The sequence below is a fragment of the Simochromis diagramma genome, unplaced genomic scaffold (genome assembly GCF_900408965.1).
Source record: "Simochromis diagramma unplaced genomic scaffold, fSimDia1.1 OVJJ01000234.1, whole genome shotgun sequence".
NCBI classification, from domain to species: Eukaryota; Metazoa; Chordata; class Actinopteri; order Cichliformes; family Cichlidae; genus Simochromis; species Simochromis diagramma.
In genome coordinates this window covers 1-25793 of record NW_024386905.1, presented here as the reverse complement: position 1 = coordinate 25793, position 25793 = coordinate 1, and the positions used below count along the sequence as shown (strand labels likewise).

Here is a 25793-nt window from a genome sequence, read left to right as displayed (position 1 = left end):
CCAGTGGGATGAAGCTCTGCATCACGAGGCTTCATCTCACCATCACTACTTACCAGTAAGGAAAACCAATGCGTGCGTGCATGTGTGAAATGTAGGAATAAAGTGGTGCAAATAATTGTTTGTAAGATAACTCACTTTTCTTGCCTGTGTCCTTTCCAAGGTGTTTGGGCAAATGTTTCCCAGGAGGTCCAGACACCATTCAAAGGTTCTGGGAGAGACCATGGGTTAAGAGAGTGTGATGAATCTTTTTTGGGTTTTGGGGTTTTTACAATGTTGGGTTTGGTGTAAAATTAAAGTGTGAAATTGGTGGGCATCCTCTTGGTGGCGCTGTCACTTGGTGTTTGCTCGCTCTGTGGTAGAGTATCACTTCCTGTTCCTGCTCAAACACAGTGGTGTTTCTGAGTAGCTTATTTGCTTAGCAATTTAATTAACAACTTTTAAATACATTCTTCTTTCATAGTATAATCTTCACGTGCTTCATCCGAAGCACACTTTCTGTGTACTCACTACCTAATTTATAGCCAAAGTATTCACTCACTGTCTCTGTACCGTCTCGCTAGCTTAGCTTAGCTCGTAGCCGACTCATTAGCACCATGGCTACTTCACCTGTCCCTCCTGCACTTTCTTGCTCATTGTGTCAGATGTTTAGTTACTCCTCGGCCTCCTTTAGCAGTAATGATATCTGTAACAAATGTAGCATGTTTGCAGCTCTGGAGGCCAGGATTACTGAATTGGAGACTCGGCTTCGCACCCTTCATTCACCCGTAGCTAGCCAGGCCCCTGTAGCTGGTGCAGCCGAAGATAGCGTAGGCCCCGCTAGCTGTTCCCCGGCAGACCCCAAGCAGCTGGGGAAAGAGGGCGGCTGGGTCACGGTGAGGAGGAAGCATAGTCCTAAACAGAAGCCCCAGGTACACCACCAACCCGTTCATGTGTCTAACCGTTTTTCCCCACTCGGCGACACACCCGCCGGGGGTCAAACTCTGGTAATTGGCGATTCTGTTCTCAGACATGTGAAGCTAGAGACACCGGCAACCATAGTCAATTGTCTTCCAGGGGCCAGAGCAGTCGACATTGAAGGAAATTTAAAACTGCTGGCTAAGGGTAAACTTAAATTCAGTAAAATCATAATTCATGTCGGCAGTAATGACACCCGGTTACGCCAATCGGAGGTCACTAAAATCAATATTGAATCGGTGTGCAACTTTGCTAAAACAATGTCGGACTCTGTAGTTTTCTCTGGTCCCCCTCCCCAATCAGACCAGGAGTGACATGTTTAGCCGCATGTTCTCCTTAAATTGCTGGCTGTCTGAGTGGTGTCCCAGAAACGATGTGGGCTTCATAGATAATTGGCAAACCTTCTGGAGGAAACCTGGTCTTGTTAGGAGAGACGGCATCCATCCCACTTTGGATGGAGCAGCTCTCATTTCTAGAAATATGGACAAATTTATTAAACCCCCCAAAATATGACTATCCAGAGTTGGGACCAGGAAGCAGAGTTGCAGTCTTACACGCCTCTCTGCAGCTTCTCTCCTCCTGCTACCCCCCCCAAAAACCCATCTCCATAGTAGCGTCCTATAGTCACTTCGTATGGATTAGGGTTACAGACCCGGATAGGGAGCCTCCCTCCTTTGACTACTGACAGGGTTCGGGCTACCCCCCAGGGTCCAGCATCAGGTAAGGCTTCCACTAGTGCCAAGCGTTCTGTCCCACCCTTACCTTTACACGTCCGGCCCCAGACCATCACTTCACAGTTCAGGGGCACCTTGACTCCTCTGCGGCTAGCAGGTCGAACATAGCCTAGAAAGCCATCAGTCTTGGTGGTAGCAGTCTGTTGACAGACGGCAAACGCCTCTTTCCATGCTCTGCGGGACTTCAGCTTTTGAGGATGAAAAGCAGACTTGCCTTCGGCAAAAACATCATTCCAGCATGCACTAATAACATTCATACCAATAATTAAAGGGTGCGTGGAACAGTCATTTCTCACAACCCCTTTTCCTAGTATCTCCACCCCTTCTACCTCAAAATCCATAACCGCATAGCCTGAGTATGGTATCTCAAGTCCATTGGCTGCCTTTAAGGCGAACAACAGGGGTGTGTCAGTTTTATTCACTTCAGGGAAATGGAGATCCATTACCTGCTGTTGCACTAGTGTAACCTGAGAGCCTGTGTCTAATAATCCCGTCATCTTAACCCCTCCCATACACACCTCAATGAGTGGACATTCTCCCACAAAAGCTGTACTGGCCCCCTGATTGTTTGAATAATCCCTTGTCCCCACCGCCTGGGCCTCGGCAGCGGGGTTTATTAGTTTAAAGGTGGTTGTTGGTCTAGTGTGCTCGGACAGAATCTGGCAATATGCCCAGCTTGATTACAACGATGGCAAATGGGTTCTCCCTCTCGGGTCCAGTTATTAGCATATCCAGAACACTTTGGCTTAAACCTTGATTTATTAAAAGCTGAGCCGGCTGGGCTTTGCTGTGGCAAGAGCGGTTTAATTTCATTAACAACATCTTTGACGAAATCTCGCATTTGACCCTTGACATCCTCCATAATTTCTTTTTTAAATGTCTCTTTCCAGTCTGGTTCATAAGGTGGCTTAACACACCTGGACTCACCCACTGCCAAGCACGTAGTTTGCAATCCCTGGTGTCCCAACTGTTCCTCCTCTAGGAGCAACGCCTCCCGATGGACCGTTGCAAAATCCTCTTCTGGATGGTGACGCACGTAGGCTCGCAGGGTTTGTGACAACGGGCCCTCCCGCAGGCCCAACAGCATCTGTTCCTGTAAACACTTTTCAGTAGGTGCTTGGTTTGGATTGCGCTGTTGTAGCCTGCAGTGCAACTCCCTCAACCTTAAGGTAAAAGATTTTACCGACTCATTTTGTTTTTGTATACAGCTAAAAAACTGCGACCTCAAAACCGCTAGGGAGGTATTGTCACCATATAGAGAATCTAGATATGCGAATATTTTCCTAATCTGGTCTCTATCTTTTTCTTCTAACACGCTTACTTGACGCTTTGCCTCACCGCTTAAAGCCCCAGTTAAAATTTCTACTTTCCGGGCCTCAGCTATTTCTTGAGCATTCAATAAACCTTGTATTTGTTCTTTCCAGTCACCATATGAAACATCTGCTTCAGGACCCTTATATTTTGGTACCCAAGGGGCACCCGGATACACCGGCATCATCATCTCTATATCTGCACTCCAGGTGCGGAACACTGCTCCCCAAGCTTGTAACCCGTCGACAACGCCAAAATTATGTAGCCGCTAAACTGGTGGAACTAAATCTTCACCACCACGTCTATACATACAAGCAGAAAGGGGAGTGAGTGGGTCAGCGCTCAGAGCACAGAAATTTAGCTGGCTTCAAACACACCATTTATTTTCAGGATAAAACACAGTCAGAACCCCAAATACAAGCTAAAATCCCCGTATACAATAAAAATAGTGTTTACAACCCGCTAAAAACCCTGCCGGCAGGAATGATTAAACGCTAAAAACACAAAGCTAAATGAATGTTTTTCCCTATACTAAAAACTCCCCCCCCCAGGGTCCTAATTCTCCCAGTCCAGCAACACACGGGCAAATTCTCCTGAGCTGAAAGAGGCAGGAGAGGAACTCCTCTTCCGGGATGGGGACTCTCGCCAGCAGAAGACCAGGGAGGAGGCTCCTATCTCCACCTGACTGTGCGCAATCGTGCAGTCCAGCCACTCTCCACCTCCGCGCACGGCCTCCCTCGTAGCTCCGCCCTGAAACAACAGACACGGGCCAGCAACGTTGTCGGCGCAGCCGCTGTTACCCTTCCCCGGCAAAGCTACTCCTAGCGCCCAACAGTGGGAAAGCGATACTCACAGATGCAGGCAGAGGCGTACCCCTGCCCTACTGTGGATTTCACGCGTCGCCTCCCACGGTCGCTATTCTGTCCGTCGGGACTGGATCGCCGGGTTATGCTGGCCGATCGCCGAATGTCTCGTGGCGCCCCACAGTCAGGCCGGAGGTCCTTCTTCTCATATGCTGGCTTGCACACGTTTTGTTTTCCAGCTCTTCACTTTTCGTGTGTCTCTCTTTTTTTGTCTTTGCGCTCACTTTCTCCCTTAAGTCAGTTTGGCGGCTGATAGGCCACCTCGGGGAACGCCCCCACCTCACAGGTGCCTACAATTGTCCGCTTAATCCACAGTGGAATAAAAAAAGCATATTGTTCAATCGACACTAAACACACACTATAAATATGGGGATAAAATCATGCAATAGGAATATCAATAAACAAACATGCAATATCACTATTACAATAAAATCATGCAAATAAAATCGACACTATGTACCAACAGAGTCTGATCCAAAACAAAATATAAAAACACAATTTTCCACTGTGTGACATACACCTGTGAGCATGGACGCGCTTGTTTTTAACCCTTTAAGACCTACCATAGAACCAAGTCCGCCAGAGCTTATATTATATGTTTACATGCTGTGGAGCCATTTTTGGGAGCATTTCAAGTTGCTATACATCAATACAACCATTATAGCCCAGATTTTAATAATATGTATTCATTAAGTGCATAGTAATTACATAAATTGCAAAAAAGTGCAATAAACGTTTAAATTAAAAAAGTTGTAAATCGTTTTTGATTTTTTTAACATATATTTGTAGTTAGAGAAATTTAAGAGGCTTATCCCTCAAAACTGTAAATACAAAAAAGTTGCACAAAATAGTTTCCCACCACAGGAAATTTATTTTGAGTGTCTTCATAGTTTTATTTTTGAAATACACCAATTTTTATACACTGCAGGAAAAACGGAAATAAATATTATACTGCAAATTTGCAAAAAAGCAGCATATGCATCAAAATAAACTATTTCCAGCAGTGCAATATGAGTCATAAGCATCCCAGAAACGACACAGAAAGTCATAAAGTCAAAGATAACTTTTAAAAAGACCAGTATAGGCCCTGATGGCAAAAAAGACTACATTTCCGCGAAAATGACGTCACTTCCGGTTTCAGGCAGGTAATGGCGGAAATGCAAAAGTTCGCGCTGACGTCTATTCCAATGTGGGAAGTGTTATGAACAGCTGATCGGACCGGCAAAGCGTGTTTCTGGAATATTGTGTTTTTGTTCCTGCAAGCGCTTTTTATGCAGTTTTTGCAAAGCTTTATGTGGAAGGAAACCGTGACCTAGGACAAGCTGATGGCAACTCCTCCGGTTTCATATGCAAAAAAAAATTTTTGCGCTAGCTTACGTGGTTGCAGTGCTACTGGGATTTAAAAATAGTTACGCAAAACAGAGCGTTCCCGCTCCAATCAGCTCTAAAGGGTTAAAAGGTTCCTTCATGTAATGGAGCAGAAGCCAGGGGGGGTTGCAGTGACGCGCCCGTGAGCTCCGCCGGCAGCCAGCTGTGCCTGAGTGACCGAGCCCCAGGCCGAGAGGCCGGGGGCACCCCACCTCCGAAGTGGCCCGAGCGAGCCCCAGGCTCCAGGCCCCGATAAGCAGCCACCAAGGAGTGAGCCGGTGTGTACCTGGACGCCCACCCCCGGACACAAAGAACCACCAACGCACTGATGTCTGAGGGAGTCCGCCACCGGATATGAACTTTTTTCAAGACAGTGAATCTTGAAACCAGAAAAAAATAGAGAATTTTAACTTGTTCCATTGGCAGATTTTTTTCACTTATTTCAAGCTAAAATATTTATTAGAAATAAAGTGAATAATATTATTTTATTATCACGTTGATGCAGCACATGGTTCAGTTAGCTTTGTATAAACATGTGTTAGAAATGTTCTTCAATCAGCTCTTTTTACTCTCATTTCACAGCCAGTACTTTTTTACTTTTACTTGAGTAAAGAAGTTGAATTAGTACTTGCTGTATTTTTAACAGTAGTACTTCTACTTCAGTACAGACTGTGTGTACTTTTACCACCTGTGTCTGAGACCTCCTTCAGGGTCCACCTGAAGCTCTCAGTCTGCTGTGGAAAAAGGAAATCCAGGTGAGTTTCTCCTGATCACCTGAGGCCGTCATTACTGTGTGAACCCACACACCACTCCTCACTCCTCCCACCCGCTGCACACAGTCACTGAGTACAGACCGGCTGATTCCTGTAAAGGGAGAGGCAGGAAGAGGCGGAGCAACACCTGAAAAACAAGAAGCTCAACGTCATTTTGCAGAAGTGAAAGTGTGAGAGAGCAGCAGCAGAGCTGCAGTCGAGTCCTGTTTGTCTCTAAAAGAAGATTCACTGGAGTCCATCAGGTTTCTCTCAGCAACAGTGGTGAGTGCAGCTGATCACACTTCCTGTTTCTACACAAATCTTCACTCTGTTCACTTCATCAGGACTAGAGCTGGGCGATATAAGATTTTTTCATATCACGATATGTTTTTTTCATTTCAGGCGATAACGATATCTATCACGATATAAGCCAAATAACTATATTTGTAAGATTTAAATGTGCCGTTGCTCACAAGTAAAATGTGAAATAATCAGCAGCTTGTTTTTATTTAAATATTTATTTCCCATAATAAGTTCAACAGGGTAGATGTACTTAAGGAACATGAGACTTTTTCAGATAAATAAAGGCAAATATTGCAAACTACACAAAAGGCAGCCGCTAAAGCGTTTAAGTTTCAAAATAGAGCAAACAAAACAGACTACTAAATTGTCAATTCCACTTAGAAACAAAATATTAATTCTAAAAATAAATCTTTGTTTGTTTTACAGAAGAACAGACAAAACTGACTAACTTTTGTCAATATCAAATAAACTGAGAACTAAAAGGGAATTCTCAATCTCTCCTTGTTGTATAGCTTAGCTTTTCAAACAGTTTTAACAGTTACTTTAGTCTGACAAAAGCCGAATGACGAATTAGCGCTTCCAGTCAGAGACTGAGGCTACGTCCACACGTACACGGGTATTTTTGAAAACTGAGATTTTCCGTTTTCGTTTTAAAAAATAATCCCGTCCACACATAAAGGCAGAAATTAAGGAAAACGCTGCTATGAACATGCCAAAGCAGCAGGTGGCGCTAGATTCCTAACTGTGCAGAAATGTTGGCCAATCAGAAGTCTAGAAGCCTCGGTGGGAAAAAGTAAACAAAGCTGGGGCATAGAAGCAGAACCGAGTCGTATGTGTGGACGGACAGTAACTGTGTGTATATGTAAGCATTTAAACACTGCAGAGAGTAGAATTAACAGTAACAGTATTGTAGAAATTCATTTCACCGAAACAATAACGTGGCGCACAGTGTGATGTCAAAAAATGCGCACACCTTTGACGCTGCGTTTTCTCCGTTTTTCTCGTCCACACGTAAATGCAAAAACGGAGTTTTAGAAAATATCCACCCTGGCCGGAGTTTTTACAAATCTTCGTTTTCAGTAACCAAAAACGCCGTTTACGTGTGGACGAAAGGTGCAAACGCATAGAAAAATCTGCGTTTTCAAAAATACCCGGGTACGTGTGGACATAGCCTGAGCATGCACCAGTTTATTGTATTTCCAGACTTGCTTTCGGCACATTTACAGTGCACGCTACTCTGTTTTTTGTCAGACTTGAAATAGCCGAAATACCTTCACACTACGAAACTTCTATGGCTCTTCTGTTCGACAATCTCTCCGGCATTGGAACCATCATCTGTTTTCTCTTCGGTCACGCTCGGTTGATTTCTCTAGTCGGCACACTCATTTCCTCCATTACCCGGGCGGTACGGCGGCTGGCTGCTTCCCAAACAAACACACGTGCGGCTTGGCACTTGAGCTGTACGTAACAAGTCACGTGACGTGACGCTGCGGCTGTGATTGATTCGGCTCTGTGCTACTTAATTTGGATTGGCTGTTCTTTTTTCTTTTTTTTTAGAGGACAAGAGCGGCGAGGTCTATCGCAATAGTTTAATTTTTTTATCGAGAAAAAGTTATATCGCGATACATATCGTTATCGTTCTATCGCCCAGCTCTAATCAGGACTCATCACAGTCACACTGGATCCATAGAAATCTACTCATGTAACCACAGATCCACTGTGGGAGCATCGAGCTGCTGCTTCAGTCTCACTGTGGCTCTGCTCAGGACGGTGGACTCAGTCTGTGCTCTGGACTTCAGACTGACTCCACACTTCCTGGTTATTCATCACTTCCTGTTCCTATTAGATTGATTCTGGATCTGATTGATCATAAGGATTACAGACGTGAAAACACCTATTTATTCTTTATTGATATAAAGCCTTTGATACTGTAAACCAGTAGATTTTGGTCAGTACTTCAAAAAGTCATTCACACATTTTACAAAGATTATCTGACTTAGTGTATCCTGTAAGAGTCACAGATGTTCCTCAATCATTCAGAAAACAGTCGATGCTGCACTTTATAACTTTGTGTGGAAACATGAATCTCATTATTTAAACAGATGTTTGAATCATCCTGATGATCAGGCTTTAAACATGTCAGAGTTCCACACATCAGCTGTGATATTCAAGCTGACCTGGATCAAACATGTCATCAGACACAAACATAGATGATGCTGTTTAATCCCAAAGCTTATTTAAACAAACTGGAGGACAGAATTCCTCCTTAAATGTGATTTTGATCAAATCCACTGATCTCGTTTTCACACACAGGCTTTATCATGGTGGCTTCTTCTCTACTAACATCAACCTTTGATTTGGACAAACAAACATATGAAACACAAAAATAAATCAATGTTTTCTGAGGATCCAGAATAACATGAATGATGTATCCCAGCGAGTGACTGGAAAAGTTCATCTTCTTCCACATCCTGAGTTTGTGAGGAGCTGTGATGTTCCAGTATCTGTGAGAGAAAACAGGACAGTTTTTACTGACGCACAAATGGACCAAATATACAGACACCTCTGAATAAACATGTTCTCATCAATGCCATTAAAATACTGGATCAACAGTTAATAACACATTTCTGAGGTTTGTGATTCATCGTCCTCCTCACTGTCAGCTCTACTGGAACAGTCACTGTTTAATATTAATGGCTCGTTGATCTGGACGTACAATAAGAAGTATTCAGTCACCAACAAGGTCGAAGTTTACTTCACAGTAATTGATGGAAAATATCCAACAAACTGATTTATTCAAGTATACAAATGATCTGGATGAATCTTGGACCTTCTGTAAAACAGAGAAACAATTTCACATCTTTGTAACGACTGTATTTATCTTCATCCCCAAACGTTGATCCTGTTCATCTGGACGCTGCACTGTACAGCAGACACTACGATGTTAGGTTTGTGTTTGGATGAACCAGTTTGTGTCTGAGTGTGTTGCTGGGTCTCCACCAGTTACTCTGAGAACTGAAGAAGCTTCTCTGATGAAACGTCTTCAAGAAACTCAAAGAAGTCCAGACGCTTTTCTCTCCAAGCTCCTCAGACTACTGACGCTTGTTTCTCGCTTTGTAAAATGAAATTTAAAGTGAATTTTGAATCAAATGTTTCTCTTCTTTCTCCCTCAGAGTGCAGACATGTCTGCTGCCAGCAATCTGCGATCTGAAGATCAGTTTCTGTGCTCCATCTGTCTGGATGTGTTCACTGATCCAGTCACTACATCATGTGGACACAACTTCTGCAAAACCTGCATCAGTCAGCACTGGGACACTAATGGCAGAAAGAAGTGTCCTATGTGTAACAGAGTGTTCAAGAGACGACCTGAACTAGACATCAACACGTTGTTCTCTGAGATGGTTGCTCAGTTCAGACGTGAAGCTCAGCAGAAAGCCAGCAGCAGCAGCTCAGAGCAACAAGCTGCCAAACCAGGAGAAGTTCCCTGTGACGTCTGCACTGGAACCAGACTGAAGGCCGTGAAGTCCTGCCTGGTGTGTCAGACCTCCTACTGTCAGACTCACCTGGAGCCTCATCTGACACTGAAAGGCCTGAAAAGACATCAGCTGGTTGATGCTGTGGAGAACCTGGAAGGCAGGATATGCACGAAGCACGATAAACTCCTGGAGCTGTTCTGTAAGACCGACCAGACATGTGTCTGCATGCTCTGCTCTGTTTTAGACCACAAGAACCACGAGTTTGTTCCTCTGAGAGAAGAATATGAAGGAAAGAAGGCAGAGCTGGAGGAGACAGAGGCTGAGATTCAGCAGATGATCCAGAAGAGACGACTGAAGATTCAGGAGATCACAGAGTCGGTGAAGATGAGTAAAGATGCTGCAGACAGACAGAAAGCAGAAGGTGTTCAGGTCCTCACGGCTCTGATGGAGTCTGTTGAGAGACGCCTGAAGGAGCTCATGAAGGAGATCGAAGACAAACAGGAAGCTACAGAGAAACAGGCTGAAGGTCTCATCAAAGATCTGGAACAGGAAATCTCTGAGCTGATGGAGAGAAGCTCTGAGGTGGAGCAGCTCTCACGCTCTGAAGACCACCTCCACCTCCTCCAAAGCTTCTCCTCCCTGAAAGCTGCTCTATGCACCAAGGACTGGACAGAGGTCAGAGTTCATCCACCATCATATGAGGGGACTGTGGGGAGAGCTGTGGCTCAGCTGGAGGAGACAGTCTGGAAACCCATGAAGAAGAAGCTGTTAGAGGCTGAGCTGCAGAGGGTGCAGCAGCATGAGGTGGATGTGACTCTGGATCCTGATACAGCTCATCCTAAACTCATCCTGTCTGATGATGGAAAACAAGTGTACTGTGGTGATGTGAGGAAGAATCTTCCAGACAACCCAGAGAGATTTTCTCCATGTCCTGGTGTTTTAGGAGAGCAGAGTTTCTCTTCAGGCAGATTTTACTTTGAGGTTCAGGTTAAAGGAAAGACTAAATGGCATTTAGGAGTGTCCACAGAGTGGATCAACAGGAAGGGAAAAGTCGCACTGTGTCCTCAAAATGGTTTCTGGACTGTAGTGCTGAGAAATGGAAATAAGTACAAAGCTTGTGCTTCCTCTCCAGTCCCCCTCTGTCTCCATCCTGGTCCTAAGAAGGTGGGGGTGTTTGTGGATTATGAGGAGGGTCTGGTCTCCTTTTATGATGTAGGTGCTGCAGCTCTGATCTACTCCTTTACTGGCTGCTCCTTCACTCACAAACTCCACCCATTCTTCTGTCCCAGTAACAATGATGGAGGTAAAAACTCTGCACCTCTGATCATCTGTCCTGTCAATAACATTAATCTATCCCTGATTTCATTGGAAGAACTTGAATTGGAAGAAATTGAATTCTATTTTGATTCTGATTAAAGGGAACAAATGAACATATTGAGTGTAAATCCTCTACAGTCTCCATGCTTCTATAGAATCTGATCATCAGGACTCTGATTCACACTTTGATTCTCATGGAGTTTGATTTGAACAGAAGAAAAGTTGAATCAGGAAATGTTCCCACTGATGGAGACTCGAGCTGAAGAGCAAATATCAGAGAACAAATGTCCAAAAGCTTCATTTACAATAAAGTTTGTTCAATGCTTTGAGTGAATCCAGACTCATGTGTGGCTGTTATACGGAGCATCAGAGTCCAGCTGAGTTATGTTGGATACAAACTGCTTATTTTGGCTCTGTGAGGAGTTTTGTTCACTGAAAACTGATGAGACGGATAATATTCAAAGAACTCTGTAGAGATTCATGCATCCATCAAAGTCAAGTCAAAGTCAAAGTCAACTTTATTGTCAATTCTGCCACATGTACAGGACATACAGAGAATAGAAACTTCGTTACTCTCAATCCCTAGATAAAATAGAAAATGAACATTTAAATATAAGAGTGATTAAAAATGCAAGTAAAATAATTAAAGTAAAAATTTAAATAAATTTAAGTAAATTTAAATAAATAAATACAATACAATTTTACATATAACAAGAAAGCTATACAATATACAATATAATGGGTAAATGACATTGAGTGCAAACAAGGCAGAGTAGTGCAAATAGGCAAATAGTGCAAATGGAGATTTAGTACTGTACGGTAAGAGATAGTGTAACAACAAAGGCTTATGAGGTAATGGCAGTCCAATGCTCCACAAAGTGACTGGTAACTGGTGCAGGCCAGTGAGTGAGTCAGAGAGTGTGTGTGTGTGTGTGTGTGTGTGTGTGTGTGTGTGTGTGTGTGTGTGTGTGTGTGTGTGTGTGTGTGTGTGTGTGTGTGTGTGACAGAGTTCAGTGAGACCGTGGAGGAGAGGGGGGGAGAGGGGGCAGAATCGGGAGGGAGTTAAGCTTCCTGACAGCCTGATGGATGAAGCTGTCCTTCAGCCTGCTGGTCCTGGCCTGGAGACTCCGCAGTCTCCTCCCCGACGGCAGCAGCTTGAAGAAGCTTTGCATTGGGTGCGTGGGATCAGCCGCTATGCAAAGGGCTTTTTTAGTGAGACGGGTGCTGTAAATGTCCTGGAGGGAGGGGAGAGAGACACCAATGATCCTCTCTGCAGCCCTCACTATGCGTTGGAGGGTTCTATGACAGGACGCATTGCAGGCTCCAAACCACACAGTGATGCAGCTCGACAGGATGCTCTCGATGGTGCCTCTGTAGAAAGTGTACATGATGGGGGCTGGTGCTCCTGCTCTTCTTAGTTTGCGGAGAAAGAAGAGACGCTGCTGTGATTTCTTGGCCAGTGCTGTGGTGTTGTACGTCCAGGAGAGATCCTCTGTGATGTGCACACCCAAGAACTTGGTGCTGCTCACTCTCTCCACAGACGCTCCGTCAATGGTCAGAGGAGCATGTTGGGTGTGCATTCTCCTGAAGTCCACAACAATCTCCTTCGTCTTCTCCACATTCAGAGAGAGATTGTTGTCAGCACACCACGTGGCCAGGCGTCTCACCTCACTTCTGTAGTCGGTCTCATCCCTGTTGCTAATGAGACCCACCACCGTTGTGTCGTCCGCAAACTTGATGAAGAGGTTGGAGCTATATGATGGAGTGCAGTCATGGGTCAGCAGAGTGAAGAGGAGGGGGCTCAGCACACATCCCTGCGGGGCCCCCGTGTTTAAAATGATGGTGCTAGATGTATTACTGCCGACCCGTACTGCTTGAGGTCTTCCGGTGAGGAAATCCAACAGCCAGTTGCACAGTGAGGTGTTGAGCCCCAGCTGGACCAGTTTTTGAATGAGCTGTTGGGGGATTATAGTGTTGAATGCTGAACTGAAATCTATGAACAGCATTCGAACATATGAGTCTTTTTTGTCCAGGTGTGTGAGTGCCGAGTGGAGTGCAGTGGAGATGGCATCATCGGTTGAGCGGTTGGGCCGATACGCAAACTGGAAGGGATCCAGGGAGGGGGCAGGACAGTCTTGATGTGTTGCATGACTAGTCGTTCGAAGCACTTCATCAGGATGGGAGTAAGTGCAACAGGACGGTAGTCATTAAAGCAGGAGGGAGATGACTTTTTTGGAACCGGAATGATTGTGGTGGCTTTAAAACATGTGGGGACGACAGCCTGGATGAGTGATATGTTGAAGATGTCTGTGAAGACATCAGTGAGTTCCACTGCACAGTCTCTCAGTACACGACCAGGAATGTTGTCAGGACCCGGAGCTTTACGTGCATTGATCCTGCTGAGGGATCTCCTCACGCTGTCCGGGGACAGAGTCATCACCTGGTCACCAGGAGGGGGTGGGGTCTTCTGTGCAGTGGTGCTGTTTTGGACTTCAAAGCGAGCAAAGAAAGTATTCAGCTCATTCAGCAGGGGGATAGTGCTATCACAGGTCTGTGGTGGGGGCTTGTAATCTGTGATGGTCTGAATGCCCCGCCACAGGCTCCGTGAGTCTCTGCTGTCTTTGAAGTGATGAGATATTTTCCTGGAGTACTGTCTCTTAGCCTCTCTGATGCCACGGGAAAGGTTGGCCCTAGCTGTCCTCAGGCTCGCCTCGTCTCCATCTCTGAAGGCAACATTCCGAGCTTTCAGCAGCCTGTAGACCTCTCCTGTCATCCATGGTTTTTGATTGGCCTGGACAGTTATGGTTTTCGTGACTGTTACATCCTCAATACACTTGTTGATGTAGGCAGTAACAGTCTCTGCGTACTCCTGGAGGTCAGTGGTGTTGTTATAGGTGGCAGCCTGCTTAAACATGTTCCAGTCTGTGGTGTTGAAGCAGTCCTGTAAAGCCTCTGAAGACCCTTCTGGCCACACTTGTATCTGCTTACGAACCGGTTTGGTGACTTTAACGAGCGGTCTGTAGGCAGGCATTAGCATGACAGTGATATGGTCTGAGGCGCCGAGGAAGGGGAGGGGAAAAGCTTTGTAAGCTCCTCTCTGGGTGGTGTAAACAAAGTCCAGTGTGTTATTTCCCCTTGTTGGAAAGTCTGTGTGTTGTTGTATTTTTGGAAACACGCACTTTAAGTCTGCATGATTGAAATCCCCAGCCAGGATGAGAAAAGCATCAGGATGGGCTGTCTGCTGCTCACTGATGTGCTGGTACAGTTCATTCAGTGCCTCACTCCTGTTGTTGACATTGGAGGAGGGAGGGATGTACACAGCGCACAGTAGTATGGCTGTATATTCCCTCGGTAGATAGAATGGCCGGCACTTAATAACCATTAACTCCAGCACTGGTGAGCAGTGTTTGCAGACCGCAACAGCATCGCGACACCAGGCATCATTGATGTAAACACAAAGTCCTCCCCCACGGGTCTTACCTCCCGCGACGATGACTCTGTCAGCACGGTAGCATGTTAGCTGGTCGAGCTGAATGGTGTCCGGGACACTGTCGCTGAGCCACGTTTCCGTGAACACAAAAACACAGCAGTCCTTTACATTCCTTTGAGGTGAACGTAGCAGTCGGATGTCGTCCAGTTTTTGTCTAGCGAGCGTACGTTGGCCAGAACGATAGAGGGGATGGCGGCTTTGTGTGGGCTAGCCGCTAGCCTAGCTCGGATGCCACCGCGCTTACCCCTCTTCTGCTTCCTCTCATACCGCTTGAGGCGCATCCATTGTGGGCGAAGTGCGGGAGTGGGGGTCGGTGATTGAGTAGGCTTCGGAGCAGACCCAGATCTTTCAGCTTCTCGGTGTCCACAGAGTTTAACTTAAAAAGTTTGTTTCTGCCGATGTCGAGAAGAAGTGTTCGGGCATATCCTCGCTTGCACACAGATAGACGCGACAAAGACTTACAAAAACACTGCAACTTACAGGACGAAAAACACGAAAAAGTAGTTTGTTTGGGAGAGAGAGAAGCCGCTGCGTGTGCACGCGCCGCCATCCATGTTCTCCACCTGCAGCTGTGGAGGAGAAAGGTGGAGCACAGACTGCTGCATCCTTCCAGTCACATCATTTTGATGATTATATTTGCATGTTGTGATGATTTGGGTTAAAGACAAACAGAGTTGAACGGCTGCAGTCACAGCATGAAGACGATGCTGAAGCTGAGCTGTCAGTGAACATGTTTCACTGTGATTTGATTTGAAGAATAGAAAGTGTGTGTGGCTGCTGACAGCTGCAGTCTCTGCTAGTCTGCATAACACACACACAACTTTCCCCCTGAGGCAACGATGCAGCAACAACACAAAGAACAGCTGCAGACACACACACAGTTTTTTATTGTTTTAAGAGGGAATTCCTCCTTCTTCAGTAACAATGATTTGAGGTCTCTACCAGTGTCTACTGCGGCTTTGGCTCAACATACAATTTACTGAAATGTGGGGTTTTTTTTACTTCGTACAAACTATTTTAAAAGAGCTTTGATCACAACATCTTTGTGATTTCCCACAATCGGTTATTCAGCTTATTTTATCTGGTTTAACTAACAAAGCCTTAAAATGTAACTCTTAACCTGATTTAAACTCCTTTAATTTCTCATTAACTCAGACTTTTAATTTATTTCCTTGTTTGATGTATTTTTTCTTTATTCTGGTTTAATTTTTGCCGATCCTGTTTAACCTGACCTTTGACCTATTAATTTTAAGTCGAACTGAGAAGGCCAGAACTGATGTTTGTTGAATGACCTTTATTATTCCTTGCTGTGTATCAGACAACAAACCAAGGTAAGAGCTAGACAAACAAATAAAACAATTACCATGTTATTCATGTAACACCATTTTAACCGCTCATTACGCTGGTCTAACCGTTTTCTATTAAACGATACAATACATATTATGCATTTCCTATTGCTCAAATTAAATCATGTACATTACAAACCTTGTTCCCCTGTCGACTGTAGCTAAAACCATTCCTTTTTATACAATTTACCCATGTTTTTCTCTCCCTTTTCGGCGTTAGCATTAGTTTAACGTTTTCTTCCGTCTTTTTTGTACATCAAGCTAGTTACCGTTACAGCATTCACTTCGGGTTACACAGGAAGCTACCAAAATAAAAGCACAAACGTTATATTACGTGAATATGAGCTAGCTTTACATATCCGCCGTTACAGTCAATGTTGTAGTTATTACGAAATTTAACATAACATGATTGTTGATGTAGGTTACAAATAAGTCTTATATTGATTTGAATTGAATTCGTTGCTATGCTGCTTTGTTCACTGTGGCTTTGCGGGCTAATGTTTGTTGTGTTTTGTAGGAAAACCAGCCAACAAAATGCTGGAATGTGATCCAGACTGGGCACCCTCTATCAACCTGGGTCAGACCGAGTTTAAAGCTGCTACCACAGCGAGATTTGATCGGTTAAGAGAGAGAGCGATATCAAAACAGCCACGAAATGTCCCGCATATATGTGCCCAAGTGTTGTATTGAAGCAAGCAAGTGATGAATAACTGTTTTCCAGTATGTTGTTTTGCAATGTTTTTTTTTTTTTTGTATTGTTGATTTGTTTTTCAACGAAGCAGCTAATAAAGCATAATGGATTTTTACAGTTTTGCCTCTTTCTTGTCAGATTATATAATAGAATGAAACAATAATGCCAGTTATAAGTAAAGACAATAAATTGAATGAATTATGAAAAACTCATTTCGTTTCTATTAGATCTGAAAATGTTGTGTAACACTACAACCTGAAACGACAAATAGATGCGTTTGCCTGTACAGGAGATAAAGGAAAAAAATTAACAACAGCTGTGAGATGGAATAGTCCAAATCACCAAAGTAAACTGGACCTGGGTTGTTGCAGGATCTGAAGTTACTAAACATGTTGTGAGTGTATGCACTCACACTTAGGACCATATAATAATAAATATGTGCGTGATGAAAGTTGGGCAGCACGCTAACATCCTTACTCCACTCTGTATGCTTGTATGGGTCTAACACTTTCACTCCTTTGAGTTTTTCCTCGTACTTTTTTTTTCTTTTGCCTTTTCGTCACGTTTGTCTTTGTACGGAGCTGCCGTGTTCACCGCCGTATTTGGAGCAAATAAAATGTAAGTAGGGATTAAAACCGCAGAATTAATGATTACCGGTGCTGGAAATACTAGTGCTTGATGCAGTGTTTTGATTTTGTTGTCACGGGTACCCACAAAGCAATGGGCAAAAGTCACGTGGTCTGTCAATCTCAAGTCCCATCATTTGTATTTGGAAAAGTCTCTGCTGAATTTCTGCTAAAACATCTGCTCTACCTTCTGAATGACTGTGCTGTAGACTGACCGATGATGAACTTGAATCTGAACAAATGACTGCATGTAATGGCCTCATGTCTTCTACCCACTGAACAGCTAATAATATTGCGAGCATTTTCCCAGTGTATACGGAAAGTCCATCACTAATCCTTTTACCTATTTCAGAAGCAGAAAGTTAGCGGCCATCCAGGTCTTTATGTCTTTAAGACATTCCTGCAGTTGAACTAATTGGTGTGTGTTATCTGGCTTCATGGACAGATAGAGCTGGGTGTCATCTGCATAGCAGTGTAAATTTATGCTATGTCTTCTAACGATACTGCCTAAGGGAAACATGTATAGTGTAAATAGAATTGGTCCTAGCACCGAACCCTGTGGAACTCCATAATTAACCTCAGTGTGTGAAGAGGACTCTCCATTTACATGTACAAAGTGGAGTCTATTAGATAGATATGATACAAACCACTGCAGCGCAGTACCTGTAATACCTACAGCATGTTCTAATCGCTCTAATAGGATATTATGAACAACAGTATCGAATGCTGCACTGAGGTCTAGCAGGACAAGCACAGAGATGAGTCCACTGTCAGAGGCCATAAGAAGATCATTTGTAACCTTCACTAAAGCTGTTTCTGTGCTGTGATGAGCTCTGAAACCTGACTGAAACTCTTCAAATAAGCCATTCCTCTGCAGGTGATCTGTTAGCTGTTTGACAACTACTCTTTCAAGGATGTTTGATATGAAAGGAAGGTTGGAGATTGGCCTATAATTAGCTAAGACTGCTGGGTCTAGAGATGCTTTTTGAGTAAAGGTTTAACTACAGCCAGCTTGAAGGCCTGAGGTACATAGCCGATTATTAGAGATAGGTTGATCTTATTTAAGATCGAAGAATTAATTAATGGCAGGACTTCTTTGAGCAGTTTTGTAGGAATGGGGTCTAAAAGACACGTTGATGGTTTGGAGGAAGTAATTATTGAAGTTAACTCAGAAAGATCAATTGGAGAAAAAGAGTCTAACTTAACATCAATGGTACTAAGAGTAGCTGTAGATAATATTACATCTGTGGGATGATTATTGGTAATTTTTTCTCTAATGATAAAAATTTTATTTGTGAAGAAGTTCATGAAGTCATTACTAGTTAACGTTAAAGGGATGGTTGGCTCAAAAGAGCTCTGACTGTTTGTCAGCCTGGCTACAGAGCTGAAGAGAAACCTGGGGTTGTTCTCATTTTCTTCAATCAGTGACAAATAGTAAGATGTTCTGGCTTTGCAGAGGGCTTTCTTATAAAGCAGCAAACTATTTCTCCAGGCTAAATGATGATCCTCTAGATTTGTGACACGCCATTTCCTCTCCAGCTTACGAGTCATCTGCTTTAGGCTACGTGTTTGAGAATTATACCACAGAGTCAGGTACTTCTGATTAGAGACCTTAGTTTTCACAGGAGCTACAGTATCCAGAGTCGTACGTAGTGAGGAGGTGAAATTATTAACAAGATAATCAACCTCTGTTGGAGTAGCGTTCAGATAGCTGCTCTGCTCTGTGTTGGTACAGGGCATTGGAGATGATAACAGTGGGTGGATTATATTCTTAAACATAGTTACAGCGCTTTCAGAAAGACATCTACTTTGATAAAGTCTACTCCCCACCGCTGTGTAATCAATTATTGTAAATGTAAATGTTATCAGGAAATGATCAGACAGGAGAGGGTTTTCAGGAAACACTGTTAAATGTTCAGTTTCTATGCCATATATTAAAACAAGATCTAGAGTGTGATTAAAGTGGTGGGTGGGTTCTTTTACATTTTGAGAGAAACCAATTGAGTCTAATAACAGATTAAATGCCATGTTGAGGCTGTCATTTTTAGCATCTACATGGATGTTAAAATCACCCACAATAATTATTTTATCTGAGCTCAGAACTAAATTAGATAAAAAGTCTGAGAAATCAGACAGAAACTCTGTGTAAGGCCCAGGTGGACGATAGATGAGCTAAACCTAAATCTAAAAATACATGTAAAGTAAACAATTTAGGTAAGTAAACTCAATCACTGAAATTAAACTTAATAAAAAAGGCCAACACTAAATAAAAACAATGAAAGTATCAAACTATAATAACTGTAGATGATGGAGGATCACCTTCACTGACATCTGTCTGTCTCATGTTCTCCTCTCAGTTCCTGAGGTTCAGATGGTGGAAACAGTTAAAGGGATTCAGTCTGTCCTGCTGCCATTTACAACTGATATCAAGCTTCAGGACGTCACAGCGGAAACATGAAGACAAGAAAGTCCACGTTTATCAGAGAGACCAAAACCAGTCTTACATACAAAGTCGCACAGAAGTGAAGAACGAGCAAATAAAAAATGGAGACCTTAGTCTGACCCTGAAAGACCTCCACCTCACTGACAGTGGAGTCTACACCTGCACCGTCTATGACAAGGATGGACACATGCTGCTACAGAAATCAGTGACTCTCAGTGTCAGAGGTAAGTGTAACAGGTGTTTGTCCACAGTAACTGAAAATGTGAGTGAAGAGCTGCTGGTTACCCAGCCGAGGCTATGATGGAGGATCACACTCATGGATGTCTGTCTGTCTGTAGACACAAATAAAGGTTTCATTTCATTTATATTCTGCTGTCAGTTCTCCAGGTGGAGATGGTGGAGGTGAGCCAGGGGGAGACGACTGTCCTGATACCATTTATAGTCACAGATGACCTTTCTCAGGACATCAAAGTGGAGTGGAAACTCACTTGTCCTGAAGAAAAGATGATCCACTTGTATGATAGTAGCAAAAAACATCATCTGTCACAAGATCCAGTTTATAGAGGCCACACAGAGATGAATGCCCATACGGTAAAAAAATACATTTTTCCTGGCCAAAATATATTTCAAATATATGGTAAATATATTTTGTATTTGTGATGCTCCAAAAAAATATATTTTTGAAATTGAAAATATATTTCTTTCAAACCAAAATACATTTCAAAACATATTTCAGGGTGAAGAAAATACATTTCCAACCTTACAGTAGAATGTATATCAAAGTATCCTTTATTTAAAATGTATTTAGTGCAATAATGATGATAATGATAATAATTCTAAAAGTAACATGTTTTATGCACATCTGCAAAAACAGTTGGATTCAAACAAAACAGAGTCAAAGGTCTATCACGAATTAGGTTGTTTATTCATTTGCTTACAGTATTTCACATTACACAATATCTCACTATAATGTAGTGTTCATTGACTTTGAAATTATCTGTCAGTAAACAGTAAACGAGATACAACAACTGCTATGTACACTTTAGTTTTTGACAATATATACAATATAGTACTTAAAGGAACACACTCCACTCAAAAACGAAACACAGAGCTGAAGATGAAGCAGATCTACATGTGACTGTTGATGGTTTCAGATGTAATCAGTGTCATGAATAATCAGATCAACATTTCAAGATTTCGAAGCGTTTATTGTCATATATACAAAGAAAAGCGTTTCTCTGTGCAATGAAACTCTTTCTTTGCTGACCACACACAGATGCAGGCTAATATATACAAATAGAACAAGATAAAATACAAATACTATGAATAAATGAGTGGAGACTAAATGTAAGTGTGAGGTAGATGTATGTGCAAAGGAGCTGTGAGCTTGATATGAAAGAAGACCTGATGTGCAAACATTACTGTTAAACAGGTCAGCTGTTCAAGAGTCTGATAGCAGTGGGAAGAAGGAGTTGTTGAGTCTGGATGTTCTGGATTTTGAACTTCTGAACCTTCATCTCGAGGGTAGAACTGTGAACAGTCTGTGTTGGGGGGATGTGGGGTCTTTGAGGTTGGAGGCTTTCTCAGACTTGCTGCTAACAGGTGAGTCTGTTACCTGGACTGGACTGAGTGAGCTGCTGTGTCACAGCTTTATCAGTGACACACTCAGCATGTGTGTGTGTGTGTGTGTGTGTGTGTGTGTGTGTGTGTGTTAGTGTTAGTGATACGTCATAGTGCTTGAAACACACATGAAAATATATTAAAGGTTGATTCTTTTTTCTTTTGGTTTGTGGAACAAAAATCAGCAACGAAGAAACGCGAGTGTAAAACTTGGTGTAGAAGTGCAACAAACGTAAGCCGGCTCATCTGATGGTGTGACGCTTGAAAAGGATTTGCGCACCTACATCATTATTTACGGTTTAAATTGTGCTGCCTTCAGGTGCACCTGGTAAATTCAGGAATCTCTACTCCAAACCACAGCAGGTTGTTTTAGAGGCTTTTCTGGGTTAATGTTTGTTTGTTGGCATAAACATGTCTGTGATCGCTGTGTTGTTCTTTTTGATGCAGGATTTCATGTAACTCGGTGCTGAAATCATAACAATGAAGTTTAACAGTTCTAGTGCTCATGCGTCAGCTAGCATGCATCAGCTAGCATGCATCACGTTGATGCAGCACATGGTTCAGTTAGCTTTGTATAAACACGTGTTAGAAATGTTCTTCAATCAGCTCTTTTTACTCTCATTTCACAGCCAGTACTTTTTACTTTTACTTCAGTAAAGAAGTTGAATTAGTACTTGGAGTATTTTTAACAGTAGTACTTCTACTTCAGTACAGACTGTGTGTACTTTTACCACCTGTGTCTGAGACCTCCTTCAGGGTCCACCTGAAGCTCTCAGTCTGCTGTGGAAAAAGGAAATCCAGGTGAGTTTCTCCTGATCACCTGAGGCCGTCATTACTGTGTGAACCCACACACCACTCCTCACTCCTCCCACCCGCTGCACACAGTCACTGAGTACAGACCGGCTGATTCCTGTAAAGGGAGAGGCAGGAAGAGGCGGAGCAACACCTGAAAAACAAGAAGCTCAACGTCATTTTGCAGAAGTGAAAGTGTGAGAGAGCAGCAGCAGAGCTGCAGTCGAGTCCTGTTTGTCTCTAAAAGAAGATTCACTGGAGTCCATCAGGTTTCTCTCAGCAACAGTGGTGAGTGCAGCTGATCACACTTCCTGCTTCTACACAAATCTTCACTCTGTTCACTTCATCAGGACTCATCACAGTCACACTGGATCCATAGAAATCTGCTCATGTAACCACAGATCCACTGTAGGAGCATCGAGCTGCTGCTTCAGTCTCACTGTGGCTCTGCTCAGGACTGTGGACTCAGGCTGTGCTCTGGACTTCAGACTGACTCCACACTTCCTGGTTATTCATCACTTCCTGTTCCTCTTAGATTGATTCCGGATCTGATTGATCATAAGGATTACAGACGTGAAAACACCTATTTATTCTTTATTGATATAAAGCCTTTGATACTGTAAACCAGTAGATTTTGGTCAGTACTTCAAAAAGTCATTCACACATTTTACAAAGATTATCTGACTTAGTGTATCCTGTAAGAGTCACAGATGTTCCTCAATCATTCAGAAAACAGTCGATGCTGCACTTTATAACTTTGTGTGGAAACATGAATCTCATTATTTAAACAGATGTTTGAATCATCCTGATGATCAGGCTTTAAACATGTCAGAGTTCCACACATCAGCTGTGATATTCAAGCTGACCTGGATCAAACATGTCATCAGACACAAACATAGATGATGCTGTTTAATCCCAAAGCTTATTTAAACAAACTGGAGGACAGAATTCCTCCTTAAATGTGATTCTGATCAAATCCACTGATCTCGTTTTCACACACAGGCTTTATCATGGTGGCTTCTTCTCTACTAACATCAATCTTTGATTTGGACAAACAAATATGTGAAACACAAAAATAAATCAATGTTTTCTGAGGATCCAGAATAACATGAATGATGTATCCCAGCGAGTGACTGGAAAAGTTCATCTTCTTCCACATCCTGAGTTTGTGAGGAGCTGTGATGTTCCAGTATCTGTGAGAGAAAACAGGACAGTTTTTACTGACGCACAAATGGACCAAATATACAGACACCTCTGAATAAACATGTTCTCATCAATGCCATTAAAATACTGGATGAACAGTTAATAACACATTTCTGAGGTTTGTGATTCATCGTCCTCCTCACTGTCAGCTCTACTGGAACAGTCACTGTTTAATATTAATGGCTCGTTGATCTGGACGTACAATAAGAAGTATTCAGTCACCAACAAGGTCGAAGTTTACTTCACAGTAATTGATGGAAAATATCCAACAAACTGATTTATTCAAGTATACAAATGATCTGGATGAATCTTGGACCTTCTGTAAAACAGAGAAACAATTTCACATCTTTGTAACGACTGTATTTATCTTCATCCCCAAACGTTGATCCTGTTCATCTGGACGCTGCACTGTACAGCAGACACTACGATGTTAGGTTTGTGTTTGGATGAACCAGTTTGTGTCTGAGTGTGTTGCTGGGTCTCCACCAGTTACTCTGAGAACTGAAGAAGCTTCTCTTTTTTTTTTTTTTTTTTTCTTTTGCCTGTCCCGTTTGGCTCTTTTGCCATCAGAATTGTTGTCTAAAGGCAAAGAAAGATGCCTAACGGATTTACTTTACCAAACTGACCATCCCAGCCTTGCCATAATGGTCCATTTGATTCACCTTTTATTGTTTATTTTATTTTCACTTACTGAATACGGGACAGACTTGACTGGGGGAAAGAAGGGGAGAAAGAAAGAGGGAAAGAGAAACAGCTGAGAAGAGGGACGGGGGAGAAGGACAAAAGACAAAAACCAACAGAACGGGCAGAGAAAAAAAACTGCATATATCAATCACCTGGATCACCTGCTGAGAAAGAAAAAAGAAAGCAAGCAGAAGAGAGCAAGAGTAATAGAATAAACAACATCACAATGATATATGGAAATATGACAGTAAATACTAAATGTTAAACATTATTGTGCAGCACATAAGATCAACAGAACACAGTGTGCTTTGAGGTAGGAGCCAAAAAGGGTGTAGTTTGTGGGTGTGATCACCCGTGTGTACATCTGTGAGCATGGACGCGCTTGTTTTTTTTTTTTTTTTTAAAGGTTCCTTCATGTAATAATCTGCTAGAGGGTGTGGGGGGGCCACAGCCCCGTCCTCCAGGGCGTGAAGCAGGTGTGGAGGAGATCAAAACTCCAGACATCCAGAGGCCCCCAGAACACAAGAGACCAAGGAAGACCAACAGAGGGGCAGCCGCGCCACTGTCCCAGTAAGAGCTGAGGAGAGTCCCAGATGAGGGCTCACTCAGCAGCCGCGGAGCAGAAGCCAGGGGGAGTTGCAGTGACGCGCCCGTGAGCTCCGCCAGCAGCCAGCTGTGCCAGAGTGACCGAGCCCCAGGCCGAGAGGCCGGGGGCACCCCACCTCCGAAGTGGCCCGAGCGAGCCCCAGGCTCCAGGCCCCGATAAGCGGCCGCCAAGGAGTGAGCCGGTGTGTACCTGGACGCCCATCCCCGGACACAAAGAACCACCAACGCACCGATGTCTGAAGGAGTCCGCCACTGGCAGGGGAAGTGGTGGTAGGGGGAGATAGGCCTCCAAACCTTGGAGGGCCTGAGATGTCCCCAGAGAGGTGGCGTCTGACACCCAACCTGACATATAGACACAGACATACAGGCACACACAGATACAAACATCCATTCCCACCCTCATGCTCTCATATGCACTTACTCCACACTCAACCAACGTGGAGACAGACATAAAGAGACGCTGTACACACGATCACACTCCCCAAGCGTACTCTACAAACTGGGTCTAGGTGCCCCCGCCCCTGGAGGGGGGAACTGCACCCAGATCCAGGTGGTGTTTCCCTTTTCCCTGCGGTGGGGGGAGGCAGACCGCCCCGACTCCGCAGCAGCAGGAAGGCTCCACACTCCAGACCGCAGTCGGACGGCCAACTCCTCCTCCTAGTCCTATTCCCCCTGCTCCAGCAGGTCGCAGAGAACGGGGGTGAGAGAAGACTCCAAACCTCCCTCCACCCGCTCATTGTAATGTTGATGCATGTGTGTTCTAAGGTGCATTTAAAACCCAGGAGGGCATGGAGCTACCTGCCAGAGAGCAGCAGGTAAGCGCATAGTCCCTCCTGCTAGCCCTCAATGTCTACGTGTATTTAAAATTGAGAGGTGGGCAACGATGCCAGGGGTGGGGTGTACACCCTGATGGTACTTTGGACTCCGTGTATCGTGCCCACCCCCAAGATCCTATATGTATGTGTAATGAGAGTGTGAGTAATGTGAATGTCTAAGTTGTGGGATAAAATTGAGGCAGAGGCAGCCAGAAGGGGACAGAGGGGGGGGGGGGGGGGGGGGGGGGGGGGGTAGCCTCCTCTGCACCCTGGTGACATACCCCTACTCCAAGGCCCTGCATGTGTGGGTGGTTGTGGGTGGAGCGGGAAGAGGGAGGCAGCTGGAGATGGGGAGGGAAGGAAGGGAGGGGCAAGTGAAGAAGCTTCTCTGATGAACGT

At 43.8% G+C, this 25793-nt stretch overlaps 1 protein-coding gene and 1 long non-coding RNA gene across 3 annotated transcripts; both read left to right on the top strand.

Annotated features, from left to right (window-relative positions):
- Nucleotides 1–5879: 5879 nt before the first annotated feature.
- LOC120735509 (E3 ubiquitin-protein ligase TRIM21-like) lies at nt 5880–11412 on the top strand. The gene is made up of 2 exons (XM_040034889.1): nt 5880–6264; nt 9459–11412. Exon 2 carries the CDS (start codon nt 9468–9470, stop codon nt 11175–11177), a length of 1710 nt encoding a protein of 569 aa, XP_039890823.1. The 5' UTR covers nt 5880–6264; nt 9459–9467; the 3' UTR covers nt 11178–11412.
- Nucleotides 11413–12159: 747 nt separating this feature from the next.
- On the top strand, nt 12160–24836 carry LOC120735510. 2 transcript variants are annotated; one of them, XR_005696282.1, is made up of 3 exons: nt 12160–12172; nt 19766–19902; nt 24825–24836. It is a non-coding gene; the product is annotated as an uncharacterized LOC120735510 (long non-coding RNA). The 2 variants fall into 2 exon arrangements; XR_005696283.1 differs by lacking the exon at nt 24825–24836 and adding an exon at nt 20054–20148 and having other exon boundaries at nt 19766–19898.
- Nucleotides 24837–25793: the final 957 nt, after the last annotated feature.